A 14,540-nucleotide genomic window follows, 5' to 3' on the forward strand; every position below is an offset into this window, starting at 1 on the left:
GGGCCTCAGGGAGGAACTGGAGAGGGCCTGGAAGGTGAAGACCACAGTGGTGCCTGTGGTCATCGGGGCCCTCGGGGCAGTCACCCCCAAACTGGACCAATGGCTACAACAGATCCCAGGAACAACATCAGACATCTCAGTCCAGAAATGTGCAGTCCTTGGCACAGCCAAGATACTGCGCAGAACCCTCAAGCTCCCAGGCCTCTGGTAGAGGACCCGAGCTCAGAGGATAAGAACCACCCGCAGTGGGTGAGAAGGGAATTTTTTTTTTTTTTTTATACAGTACAGACCAAAAGTTTGGACACACCTTTTAATTCAATGAGTTTCCTTTATTTTCATGACTATTGACATTGTAGATTCACACTGAAGGCATCAAAACTATGAATAACACATGTGGAAATATGCACTAAACAAAAAAGTGTAAAACAACTGAAAATACCCCTTATATTCTAGTTTCTTCAAAGTAGCAACCTTTTGCTGTGATTACTGCTTTGCACACACTCTGCATTTTCTTGATGAGCTTCAAGAGGTCGTCACCTGAAATGGTTTTCACTTCACAGGTGTGCCCTGTCAGGTTAATAAGTGGGATTTCTTGCCTTATAAATAGTCATGAAAATAAAGAAAATCCATTGAATTAGAAAGGTGTGTCCAAACTTTTGGTCTGTACTGTAAATATAATATATATATATATATATACACTACTCAAAAAAATAAAGGGAACACCTAAACAACACAATATAACTCCAAGTAAATCAAACTTCTGTGAAATCAAACTGTCCACTTAGGAAGCAACACTGATTGATAAATATATATGTCACATATATATATATGACATATATGACTATATAAATAGTCATATATGTGATACTTTTCTATTCAATTATTATTTGTTTAAGATCTGAGTTTAGTCAATCCCAATATTAGTTGTTCAACAAATTACATCATTATTGATAATTTCAGAACAAGGTACTATAAAATATTGTAAAGAAAACCCGAGCTCATCCCACTTCCCCATGCTGGAGATTTAAGTTTAACAGTAATAATAAATAAAGTTATCTTTAAAATGAGTCACTCAAGTGACATCAAGTGACAACAGTAGACTTAAACTTCAATAAAATAAATCTGGTGTGTTGTGTGTGTTGTTTTTGTCTCCTGCAAACTTTGCTTTAATTCTATTCCTTTTTTCTATCTAATCATAAGAAATCATAGTCAGTCAGAGAGGGTCATGAAACAGGAAGAGCAGGTTTCCTGGAAAAAGAGGAAGTAAATTTCCAGCCTGCAAATTTATAAAAATAGTTGAGACTATTCCTTATTTTAAAGCATGAAAGTTTTAAAGAATGAAAGTCTAAACATTTTGAGTAATTGGATAAGATTCAAAGTAAAATACTTATATTAATATTGGTTTAGTTATAATAACACTTACATTTGTGGGAATGCTTGCAAGTAAAACAAGTAACTGTAACTTTGGTATCAAATAATTAGAATAATAGATTATTCTTGGTTTCTTTTCAGAAAACATCTGTAATAACTCACATTAAGATTATAATAAGAGTAATTAATAAGTTATGGTTATAAAATTATAAATGAAAGCTAAATCAGAGAAGCTAAAGAAGTTATAAATGTGATTTTGACATTGAGCTTGAAATGGTGTAAAAAGGTGTAACTGCAATTAAACATCACTGATATGTTGGAGGTAGATGGTAGGTGAAAGGTTAAGGGAAAAAGGGGAACTAACAGGAGAGCAGAGATGATCAACGCCTTATTTGGAGACAGATTGTTGAACAATTTAAATGTTTCAAAGAAAAGGTTGTGCAGGCCATGGTCATAGGAGGACCATTGGGCAATCCTGAGACATTAGCACAGACATCAAGACATAATGTCTGTAAAACAGTGATGGATATGAGATCATCTGTCTAAGCAGACAGCCAATTAAACAAGCACAGCATCAGTGCTAGCCAATGCAAACGCACCAAAAGGGTGGATAAACCCTATCAAAGGTGGGTGCAAAAGAGGAATCTTTGGTTGGATCCTCCAGGCAGCTTCGAGCCAAGATCGACACGGACAAAGAACTCTGCAGCTGAAGAAGAGCCGGGGCCACAGAGCCGAAGACTGTCCTGCGCATGGGGACCAATCCGTCAGCCCCGCAACATGTGGCTTCAAATCGCACTTCTCTCATCAGCTGGGTTCAGACCCCAAAGACAAAAATGAAGATAGAGGCAAAGACCAAAGGCAAAGAAGAACTGGCGCCTTCTTTCCTGCCAGCACCCAAGTCCTGTATGACCTCACCATCCATGCGGAGAAGAAGCTCATCAGACCTACAGAGATCCCTGCCTTCATCGATCAACTTCTCCTAAGGCTGCAGCACCTTCTTCAACATCAGGCCAGGTCTGGGGTTTGAAAAGCCATGCTCCGTCCGTCTCTCTCAAAGGTTCCCTTTTTTAGTTCTCAGTGTAAGCATTAGGGAAAGACAGACTAGATGATTGATTTTATTTATTTGATTATTTCTGCTACTGAATTAAGCTGTACTGACCCTTGCAAAAATGCCTTACTAATAAAATACTTAGCATAAAGAAAATCTAAAAGATGTTGTGGACATTCAGTTAATGAGTCACCTTAAAGTTCTTTGATGGTTGTAAAATAGCTATGATATTTTATTCTGGAGAGGAAAAAGTGGAAAGTGTTTTATAGGTTGCTGGTAGCCCATATGTAAAACAACATCCTTGGGACTCGCCGAGTCACTGAAACCAACTTGATTCTGTACCAAGTGCAAGTTGTTATAAAGAGAAGAGTGGCCGTTAACAGGTGTGCTCTATGAAACTAGTTGGCTGCAGGCTGCTCAGTCTGGCTAATTCACAGGGGGAAGAAGGTTGGTACACCTGGATGTAGTTCGTCAGGAACCAGGCGAATCTTTTCTCGATGCCAGCTTAAACAGAGTTTACTTCAGTTCTGGACAGGATAAATCCCAGCAAATTTAGGAAACTCAATTAACCCGACAGACGGAGTGCTGGTAGCACATCTCCTCTCTCAGAAGAGGAAGTAGAGAGTGAGAGAATAGAGAGAGAGAAGAGGGGGAGATGTTGCGCAACAACAACATATAAAATTTGATCATTAACAGAGAGTTAACAAAAATTAGAGAAAAGTTTGTTTTGCAAATGTTTATAAAATCTAAACAATTTCCTGCCAGAACCAAATTAATAATGGATAAAGACAATTTATATGGCAGCAGGTGCAGAAAACCAAGGTAGAAATCTATTGTTAATCAATTCATGTGAAATAAATGGGAAAAGAAATTACTTATTAAATATTTGGTCATTATTTCAGTTTGAGTCGGGCAGAACTTATCTGTTCGTTCCCATAGCAACGATCAGAAGCAGGACCCTCCCCAGAGCCACAGTGACCTCACTGATGAGGTCATAGACGACATCATGAACATCACAACAGATCAAAGAAGTTCTGAGGCTTTAACTGCTTGAATCTCAACACATCAGTTAGAATCCAAACGCTTCAGTGAGATTCAGATTTTGTGTCTAGTGAGGATTTTTGTGTTTCCAAGATGCCATACCCTTTAATTTTGCCACTTGGTTTTGGACTAGGATATCTGGTGACGACAGGGATGAGGAAAGTTTTTGACCATTTCTTTCCTGGAAACGACTCAGACGAAAGTACCTCTGAGGATGTTGAGAGAGATTTGTTTTGGGACGGGCTTCCATCGGTTCCCACAGATAAACCTGACCCGGCTGGGGAAGCTTCGTCTGTCGAAAGTCTGGGTCGTTTCTCAAGCTCCCAGGATGTTGAGAGAGATTTGTTTTGGGACGGGCTTCCATCGGTTCCCAGAGAGAAAGCTGACCCGGTTGGGGAAGTTTCGTCTGTCAAAAGTCTGGGTCGTTTCTCAAGCTCCCAGGATGTTGAGAGCGATTTGTTTTGGGACGGGCTTCCATCGGTTCCCAGAGATCAAGCTGACCCGGCTGGGGAAGTTTCTTCTGGGGATAATCTCAAAGCTCAGGTTTTGATTTCAACAATTTCATCTCCAGCGTGTTCAGAGAAGACATCGAGAAATGGCACATCCTCCAGGGTCTCTGAATGTAAAAGTTCCGCAGACAGAGCATCAGGTTTAACACACAGGAAGCAGCAGAGGAGCAGCAGAAAGACTGTTAAAGACAAAACTGCCCCAGACGAAGTAGGTCACTCTGAGGATAATGAAAGACTTTGGGAACAAAGTCTGATTGCCAAAGAGAACGACTACCCCGGATGGGGTATTTCAACCTCAGAAGAAGAGGAAAAACTTTGGGACCGGTTTTTACTGGTTCGCCAAAAGATAAACTGTTCTAGATTGTGAGGTTTTCTATGAGGAACGAAAAGATTATCCTCAGATTCCAGCTGCCATAAAGACGTCCTCTGTAGAGGACAACCTCTGTTAAAGTTTCCCAACAGGTTCAGAAATCGTTCTCAGTTTTTAAAGCTTTCTGAACCTGTTCTCAAGAAAACGTGTACAAAAGCAGGATTCATAATGAGAAGCAAACACATGAAGAGAAACGCCACACTCCACAGAAAATCCCACCTAATGGTTTCTCCTGCCACTAATCTCCAAAACAACAAAGCTGATTTTTTAGAGGAGGAAGAAACATTGAATTTTGTGAAACTACCAAAAGTTAACATCCTGTTTGCAGGTTTCTCTCCGGGCGCTCCGGCTTCCTGCCACAATCTAAAAAGATTTAATGCGTTTATGATGGATGGATGTTAATAATAATAATAATAATAATAATAAATTATTATTACCATTACTATATATAAATTGATATATCTATCCATCTAGCAATCAAAATATATATCTATATTCCAGTCCTCAAGGGCCGCTGTCCTGCAGTTTTTAGATGTGCCACAGGTACAAAACACTGGAATGAAATGGCTTCATTACCTCCTCCTTGTGTAGATCAGTTCTCCAGAGCCTTAATGACCTAATTATTCTATTCAGGTGTGGTGCAGCAGAGGCACATCTAAAAGTTGCAGGACAGCGGCCCTCGAGGACTAGAGTTTGAGACCCCTGATCTATATACAGTGTATATATATATATATATATATATATATATATATATAGGCCTGTCATGATAACAAATGTTGCTGAACAATTAATTGTCTCAAAAATTATTGCGATAAACGATAATATTGTTTGAAGACCTTTTTACACTGATTTAATGGAAATGACGTAATAATGCATGCGATTTCTTGCCAAAGATAGATACACTTTATTTTCAAAAGAACACTAAACACTGGAGCTGATAAACAAAATAAACAAAACAACCAAATACAAAAATAAAATTCATTCTCAGTCTCTATTAACAAAAAACGCACTTGAAAAAAACTGTATATTATATTGCCGTTCAGTAATAATTAGATTTAAATAGAGAAGACGGGCATCCGACTACCTGATGCAATAGTTCACACTACATGATTTTTTGCTGCTATTTTTCCCCTTACGACAATCGTTGGTCTTTCTAAGATCGTGTGGTGTGTTACGGTGGATCGTCGTTGCCGCTCCGATCCAAATCAGGGGTTTTCTCTGACTGGGATCGTTAACGCAGCCTGTTGAATGTGACAGGCAGCCAATCAGAAAGCGTGGATTCTCCTCCTGGCTTTTTGAGGGGAAATTACGGAGGGAATCCCAAACAGCTGACACGGCGCAACCCGAAGTCCAGCGGACATTGGAGATGATACGTGGAAACAACAATAATGTTTATTCAACATGCAAAGAATATAGAAATGACAAGGGGAGGAGTTGGAGCGAAATTGCTACCGCAGTTGATAAACCCGGTAACTTTTCAGCTGTTCTTCGTTAACGTGATGTAAATAGGTTATAATGATTTTCATTCGGTCAGGACTTTACGCTGACACTAGCCACATGCATTGCAGGTAGATTGTAGTAAAGCATTGATTAATGCCTGGTTTTAAAATTAGTTAACTGAACTTGCAGCCATTATTTTGTGCCCACTGTTGGAAGCCACACGGCAGGAAGAACCCGATCGAACCGTTATACCTAGGATTTCTGTCGGCTAAGGTGTGGTCTGTCAGGTTTTGAAAATGGGCCGACGATCGGCCGACAGATCTAAGATGGTGTCTTGTGCGCTGGGCTTTACACTGAGGAAATGGGGAAGGGGGGAGTCTATGGAGAGCACCGGAGTTGAGCCTTTTTTTCATTCAGTGTCATTAACAGAAAGAGAAAAAGGCCGGAAGAGACGATAATGACGTTGATAGTTTTAATTTATCATACGATTAATTGATTTATCGTTTATCACGACAGGCCTACTTCCAAATAACACGGATTAGGTGAAGAGCTGTTGTTCATTGCTCCCCCAAATAATCAAATAAGAGCATCTTAAAAGCATTTTACAACCTCCCAATCTAATTTTAAGATCGAGCCTGATTTGATATAGAATTTGAGTTTATAATTGAAAATGTTATCAGTTATTCTGATCAAATGATGAAACACACGATTCAATAAACAGTGTAGTATTTAACCATTTTTATTGATAAAATTTTATTGTTTGTGGTTTACAGCGATTGAAAACCAAAAATTTTGTTTCACAGAAAATGTATTTATAATATTAAATTGCTAAGAAAAAAAAAGATTTTTATTAGAACTATGCCATTGCCAGTTGACTTAGTGGAAAGTTGAGTTGAAGGAAAAAATTATCTAAAAAAAAGATGCACTACTAACAGGTGCAGCAAAATCCTGCTGAGTGGATTTTGAAGCAAAGTTCATTTAACAGTTTAGGATAGTGGTTCCCAAAGTGTGGGGCACACCCCCCAAGGGGGGCACAGTGCCATTGCAGGTGGGGCGCGGGAAGCGGTATGGATGAATGAAAAAAAAAAACGTTACACAAAAGTGTTTAACTGTAAAGATGGTAGTGTGTTTTGTTGCAACCTGAAGTGTGAAATAAACTTCAGTGGAGTTTCAAAACAAAATATGTGTACAGGTTTATGTCTGGTTGAACGATATGTGTGCCCAGTTGATTTTTTTTTTCTTTTTGTGGGGGGATTTTATTATAATACATAGGGGGGCCCAGAAATTCTTTGGGAACCACTGGGGGGGCCAGATGAAAAATTTTGGGAACCACTGGTTTAGGAGAAACTTACAAGGTGCAGATTGTAGCTGGCGCCTGCTAACCCAGACATATCCAAACAACTACAGTAGAATCTTACCTGGATTAAAGAGAAAATTGACTGGATTGTTCTTTAGTGATCCAAAATCCTCATATAAGATTAAATAACATTTTGCATATTATTTGGAAATCTTGCTCCTGGTATATGGGGAAAGAGTGAAGAGGATCCAAGAATCTCGAGGTTCAGATTGAGGTTTCCACAGCCGTGTATTAAGCTAGGGGTTTTCCACAGTTTTAAGTCAGAGTCTGTGTTTTCTAACAGGATATATTAGGCCACTTAAACCTTCATTTTATTGACCAGGTGTATTGAGATGCCAGTTTCATTTTCCTCAATGACTCAGAAGCTGCCCACGCTATTTTACTGAACATGGTATCTCTGTGCTTGACTGGCCAGCCAGCTTCCCTGACCTAAGCCACTTAGAAACTCTGAGATTTTGTCCAGAGAAAGGTGAGGCACCACATCCAACCACTCCCTGGTGTGGACGTGGATATTGACAGGAAAGTAGGGGCCTAAGGAGGAGGAAGTGTGGCCAACGTTCCGATTATGTTTGCAACGACAATCAGCAATGGAGAACCTGAAGGTTTTGGTTTTGATGGACTCAAATAAACCCAGATATTTCATTTTGTCTTAAGGACAAATAAAGTGTCAAGCAGATAAGATTAAAGACTGAAATGTATTATTATGGCTGACTCAAATAGACCCAGATATTTAATTTTGTCTTATAGAAATTATTTGTTGATGCAATCATAATGGAAACGATTCAGATAAGCCGATTAGTTTCTACTCTGTACAGATCTATCTATACTATGGCATTTTATTTGAATTATTCTTTCAAGTTTATATTTACATAAAAGGTGTACACCAATATCCAGGCATTAACTTTATTGGACAGGAAAACCCAAACAAAGAATAAAATGCAATATATGGCTTGTACCACCCCTGACGTGGTTCTGAAAAACAAGGAAGAAGTACACAGGGTCTGTTAATGGAGACGGAACCGGTCAGAACTGGTCAAAGCCATGCCCATGGAGAAGCGGCTTTAGATTCATCTACAGACGGTGAAGCACAATCTCCAATTCTGCTTGATATTTAGAGAAAGCGGTAATTTCATTAAAAGCTAATCAGTTTCTCAGCCAAAGTAACTTCAAAACATAAACCTCTAATTACCTTTGTGTGTGTCCATGTCAACCTTATCGATAAACTAAACTGACTTGTTCAACGTATTTACCCAACTGGTTTTAACCACCTGTCGTCCTGTACAGGCACCGGACACCGGATCGGTTGGCTGGCTAATTGATTCTTTCATCGGTATAAAATGACCGGTGAGCTAATGACAAAGAGAACTAAAAAAAAAAAAAAGCAATCGATGTTTGTTTCCCCTTTGACTTTAAGCAGAGATAATGTAAATTCCTTTGGGGTGCTTTGATCCGTTAAGTGCTGCATTATTGATTGACATTAGCGGGAGGCCTCTTTTAGAATGAGAAAAGGCTGCGGTGCCCCGCTGCCAGAGCCGCCGGCTGGCAGAACCAGTCACAGACTTGCAGCTGGAAAATTCTTCTAATCTATCTTGTGTCTGAAAATGATTTTAAAAGGTAGAACTTGACAGAGTTTGCTGGTGAAACTCACAGCTGTCTTGTTTTGTTTTTTTTTGATGAAGATAGCAGTTCTGTTTTTGTCTTTCACCTGAAAAGTAAAAGACAAACACTGTGAAAGTAAAAATCTGTCTTCATCAAAGATTTCTAATCTGTTAGCTTCCTGTGTCACGGTGACAACTTTCCTTTTGCTGCTCATAAATCTGAGGGGAATAAAACTCAACAACGACAGAAGTTTGCTGCATGATCAAAAATTAAAGCCTGGTGTCCAAATGTGACAACATGTCTCCGACTCTTGAAGTGCATAATCTGCGTCAGAGTTACGTACCAAACGACTAACTGATGAACGCTTTTATCTAATTAGCCGCCAATATCCACGGGATTTATGTAAAATACTGCCTCTGAACTCAGCCACTCAGAGTGGTCATAAATTACCATTCGTTTAGACATAGGGGAATTTAAGACCAACACGGTTTATTGGTGAAAGGCTTTCACTTTCTGTACTGTTGGTTTAAATATTGTCTGGAAAATTAACATCCTCTGTAGATGCATTGTCATGTGGCAGTTACAAGCAGCTCTTAAAGATTTTCACAAAGAAGTTCATGGAGGCACATTATATCTATTAGTGTCATGTTATTGGCAAGGAGCCACCCAGCTAATCATGTTTGTGTCTTCCTTCTTCCCTCTCTGTAGCTGACCTTACTTAAAGGTTAACAGTACCTTAACCACAACATTTCCTCACTAGTGCGACTTCTATACATGTCACATTGAAGGGGTTGGAGAAGATGGCGCTTGCCTGCCAGACCGAGGACGTCGGATTAAGTAAGGGGGAGGGGAGAAAAAGAAAAAAACGTATTTCGTTAGTGTAATTACTGTGTCACTCATCTACTCCCAAAACCCCAGCAATTAATTTCCGAGTCCTGTTCTGTGTCATGGGCGTCTTTGCAAAGAAAGATTTGGTGTGTCTGTCAAACTTCTTTTTATTTCCAATTGATGAGCTGTTTTATTAGCCTCTGACCAGTTGACTTTTGACCTACTGCCCTCAGCCTCCGTGATTCTGGAGTCTTAATTCCTTCCTGTATGTGTGTTGTGTACAGCTATTACTCGCTGCTCATCAGAATTCGGCGAGTGTGCATATTTAGACTGACATAAGGTCGTTCTGAGATTATACTTTTGCAAAAAAACACGATTACAGTCATTGCCTTGAGCAGATACAAGATTATGAGGGGAACAGGAGAATATGCAGCACCACCAATCACTCTACAACTCTATTATCTAGTCAGTGTGAAAATGTCTCCAAAATGATTTGGAAAGAGTCTTCAACCACAAGGGCAATATATTTTAAAGAAATTTCTTTATAGATCAAGACAAAATGGAGCTTAGTTGTAAAGTAGAAGTAGATTTTTTTAATAGATTTTTTTATTAAAAATCCAAAAAGCATGTATTGTATACTAATATACAAAATACCATCAGGAGTCGCCTTATGACTAGTTCAAATGAAAAGATGTTGTTTTATGTTGATTTTTGTCCTTATTTCCCCCTTCCAACAATCTTAAAGAAGCCCTGATTATCGAGATGTCCCCCAAGCTAATCTTCAGAGATATCCCTGGTATGCCAAGAGGGATCTGATTGACTCGGAAGGTTGTCGTTTTGTATTTATATATATATTTTTTTCAATTAACCATAGTGCACAAGCATTCGCCATTGCTTCTTCTCAGTGGACCATGTTTGTTTACTCTGAACTCACGTTTGGTGTTGAGAGGTTTGCCCAAATTTTTTGATAAGTGATGAATTTCACTCATTAATACTCGTCTGAATACTGATGAGTGAAATTGGTTCGTGTGTGGAGTGTTACTCCTGTCATGTGGCTCGACATCACACGCTCTACGACCAAACCTAAGATTTCTTATCATCATGGTATGGTGTCAGATTTTGAAAATCGGCCTTGATATCTTGCAGTGTCAACCAGGCATTAGTAGTACACAGAGTCTAGATTTGTCTCTATAAATGTGGCTGCTCTACAAAGGTTTGACAGAAAACATTAGTGAATAAACCATATCATTTGTCCAACACACACGATGCTATGCATGGTTGAAAACAAAGACATATCATAAAACATGATGGTGGTGGCAGTCTGCTATGGAGGAAGAGTGCTTTACTTAACAAGAGAGAAAGCTACTAACCAGACTTGATTGAAAGCTGGATGGGGTAAAAACAATGCAAATCTGGAAGAAAATCTGTTTTGTATCTTGCAAAAGACAAACATCAAATTCCAGTGGGAAACGACCCGAAACATAAGGCAACAATGGGCAACAATTTCCATCTCTAAACGTAAAAAGCAGGTCGAGTAAAATCTCCAAAGACTTTCAGCTATTATTGTAGCACAAGGCGATTTGATAAAGGTTGGACTAACAGGGGGTGAATACAAATGCATGCAACCCTTTATCTTTTTTTTTGTGTGTGTGTGAATAAAAAAATGATAAAGCATGGCAGAATGAAGTGTTTCTTTCTACTCCTATTATATTAATATCTTGAAAGGCTCTTTAACTGACAGATATTTTTCTGAAATATCTATTATCCAAAACTGAAAATTGCTTTTCTAACATTTAAAACCAGAACACAATATATTAGTACCTTTCTCTGGTTGTATTTTTAGATAATAGAGATCAAAAGACACTAAATTTGTCCTGAGGTTCTTTAATCGTGCCTGACAATGAACACTAAATGACTTTCATCAATTCTCTTGTGGAAGCCAAGGAAAATACAGCGTACCAAATCAAAACAAGCCATGTAATTTTAGCCTGTATGTTAGTTTTCTTCTTTTCCCTCTACAAGTCGTTCCCTGGAGACTCAACAATACATCTTGGAGTTAAGGTACAGATCTAAACTGCTGCTGACCTACTCTTAAGGAACTGCTTTCCATCTGAACAAGCATGAACTTGTTCATTAGTGGCCGTTTATGAATTGGTGCCTGACAAGTGCACACCACCACAGTACATCTCACCTCTGTGTTCCTGCGCTATACTTGGTCAATATAACACTTCCTCCCGCTGAGAGCAATAGATTGAACTTGACTAGCACATGTAGCCATTACCTCCGTTGACCGATGCTTGAACCCGGCTTCGCCGTGTAAGCAAATCCCATTTTTCCAACATCATTTGTCTCAGTTACACTGATCTGTTTTAAATTACAAGCCTGCAATGATTGGTTCCGTCATTGCTTCAATTCCGTGTTTGGATTATGTTTTTGACCTCTTCAAAACAGACCATCTGTCGTGACAAATGTCAATTGCATTGATTTGAACACTTTAACCTTCAGTGCGGGACTACTCACCATAGATCAGAACAACAGACTCCTCAATGGCGTGTTGGTAGCTGAACTGGGAGTCTAGCAGAGCTCGGCTGACAAAGGAGCCGTAGTAGGTGGACTGGTACCAGCCCACATGCAGATGGTCAATGTTGACGTGACGCAGGGAACGCATCATCTCCATCTGGTACTGAACTAGAGGAAGAAAGAAAGGAGAGAGGTGGAAACCATGAGTGATGAGGGGGAAACTAGAAGGAATGGAGGAAACTTTTACTGGAATCCAAACTCATTTTGTTTGGATCTTTAATTAGATAGTGGCCATCTGGAAGTGGACACGGAGTATAAACAGAGGGATAAAAAGTGAGAAAGAGAAATATGGTGAAATAAATTAGCAGCTCAGATGTGAAGGACAAACATGTTAAAACTAAGCAAATGAAAGCCTGCATTTTCTCTCAACAAGTGATTCTGAGGATTTCTAAAACTGCAATAATCTCGTGCTTTAGGTCAGATCCTAGACAGATACACTGGCATGTTTCAGCTCGTGGGCAGGAGGCTAGATACATTATAGAGAGTCTTTTCATTATGGCGGACACCTCCTAGCTTAAAACACAAACACCCGTCCTCATTGGCTTTAAATAACAGCCAAGGCAAGCGAGCAAAACAGTATCTGTTGCGGGCTGGCTGGAGGAGGTTGATAAATCAGGCCTTGATTGGGCAGCTGTGGCCTCTAAACCCCCGTCTGTAGAGTATAACCCTATCCTGCTGAGGCTGTTAACAAGAACAAAGTGGAAAGGTGGAGGAGAGGGAAGGTGAGACGCTCAGGGTAAAAAGAACAAAGATGGAGAGTGGTAGGACAGTGGAAGAGTTGAGCTGGAAGAGTGGAGGAAGGTGTTAAAGAGGAGAAAATGAGATCAATGAAAGGGGAGATGTACAAAAGAAAAGGGGACGACTGATCTTCTTTGCTGACCTGAATCTGAACCCATCGGTTATTTTATGCTAAGCAGGTAGAGCTTCACTTGATCATTTGACAAAGTGAGGATTCAAAGACTTAGACATGTTTTTAAAAGAAAATAAGCCTGATAAAATGCAAATAATATCTTCATTTCTTGTCTGCTGCAACAAGTCTATACAAACAGCCGCCATAGGCCAAACATCAGTTTACTGTTTAATGACTCTTGCCAGAGCACAATGCTAAGAGTCTCCTCTTCCAGCACAACAATGCCACTCTGAAAAACAACCTCTCCAGGTCTGGAGGACGGGACAGGGACGGCCGTGCGCACAGACCCCCTTTTCATGCACCGTCCTGCGGGGGAGGGCTGGATGTAACAATCTATCCTTTTAATCTCACCTTTTATTTAGAGATTGACATGGTCCAGGAGACAAAAATACGCGTGGTGAATGGACAGGAGAATACAAGGCAGGGGCAGGGACGGAGGAGGACACGGTGTATGAGGGGCAGGAGAGGGAGTGTAATTCAAACCACAAGAGGCGTTTGTGTCTGGGAAAAAGGTTCTGGTAGTTGATGCATTTCTTGTTGTAGAGTGGATCAACAAAGCCAGACCTTTAGATACTTTGAAATGAGACTTAGGACATTATGAAAACATGCAATTGCATCATTATCTCTGAATGCTCTCTGTGAGCTTTAGCACATTGTTTAGTAAAATACCTGATCAAGTGTTGGTTTCAAAGGCAGGAAGAGTCAATCACATTGGCTAAATATTTAATTGGCCAACAGGATGTGTTTCCATGGCATTAAGCAATGCTCTGAACCCAGAATATTGCAAACATTTTAAATACAATAGGAATTGTGATTGGATGGATTGTTTAGCCCTCCTTCCAAACAACCGATATCTATTTGAGCATCGGTTTTGGTACCAATCTATGATGTTTATTATATATAAAATGCATCAGTGTTAGCTCCGGGTGACTTCTATGGTTAATATTTTGTATTATAAGGTATTAATGATTGAATGCTGTTGTTGCTTGTCGAAGTAAAATTTCCAACTTTTCAACATTGAATTTCCAATAAAACTGCATTTGATGTAAGTGCCGTTAAAAACTCTGAGATTTTACTTTCCTCACAGAGAAAGGGAGAAGGCAGCGACAGTACAGTGGGTTATTTTTATTGCTAAAAAGCATCAAGTACTTGCTTTTGAATTTTAAAACTGTGCAAGGGAAGTTTTATATAGATGATATAAATGCAGGGAAACATTGAGTATTCCTACAAGCTGTTTACTGGGTAATACTGAATCAACTAACTTTAACCACATATAAGCAAGCTTTAGAAAACTCTGGTTTGTTTTCTGTAACTTGTTACCAGCATTGTAGCTAAAAGCCAATCGTAATACTTTTGCAAGAAACTTAAACATGGAAAAAAAAGTGCTGCAGGATCTTTGACAGTGATAGGATTACAGGATTTTACATATTTATGCAATAAAGCATATGTCCCTGACCTTTACCTGATTTTCACTAACCTAAAAAAAA

General features: G+C 39.4%; 1 protein-coding gene across 1 annotated transcript in view; it reads right to left on the bottom strand.

Moving 5' to 3' along the window:
- LOC116717486 (eukaryotic translation initiation factor 3 subunit H) overlaps positions 1-14,540 on the bottom strand; it is an 81,898-nt gene that overhangs the window by 31,856 nt on the left and 35,502 nt on the right. Inside the window, exon 3 of the mRNA XM_032558915.1 lies at positions 12,084-12,251. Coding sequence (XP_032414806.1) covers positions 12,084-12,251 — 168 coding nt within the window. The remainder of the gene's footprint in view (positions 1-12,083; positions 12,252-14,540) is intronic.

Source organism: Xiphophorus hellerii, chromosome 3, assembly GCF_003331165.1.
Source record: "Xiphophorus hellerii strain 12219 chromosome 3, Xiphophorus_hellerii-4.1, whole genome shotgun sequence".
Classification (NCBI taxonomy): Eukaryota; Metazoa; Chordata; class Actinopteri; order Cyprinodontiformes; family Poeciliidae; genus Xiphophorus; species Xiphophorus hellerii.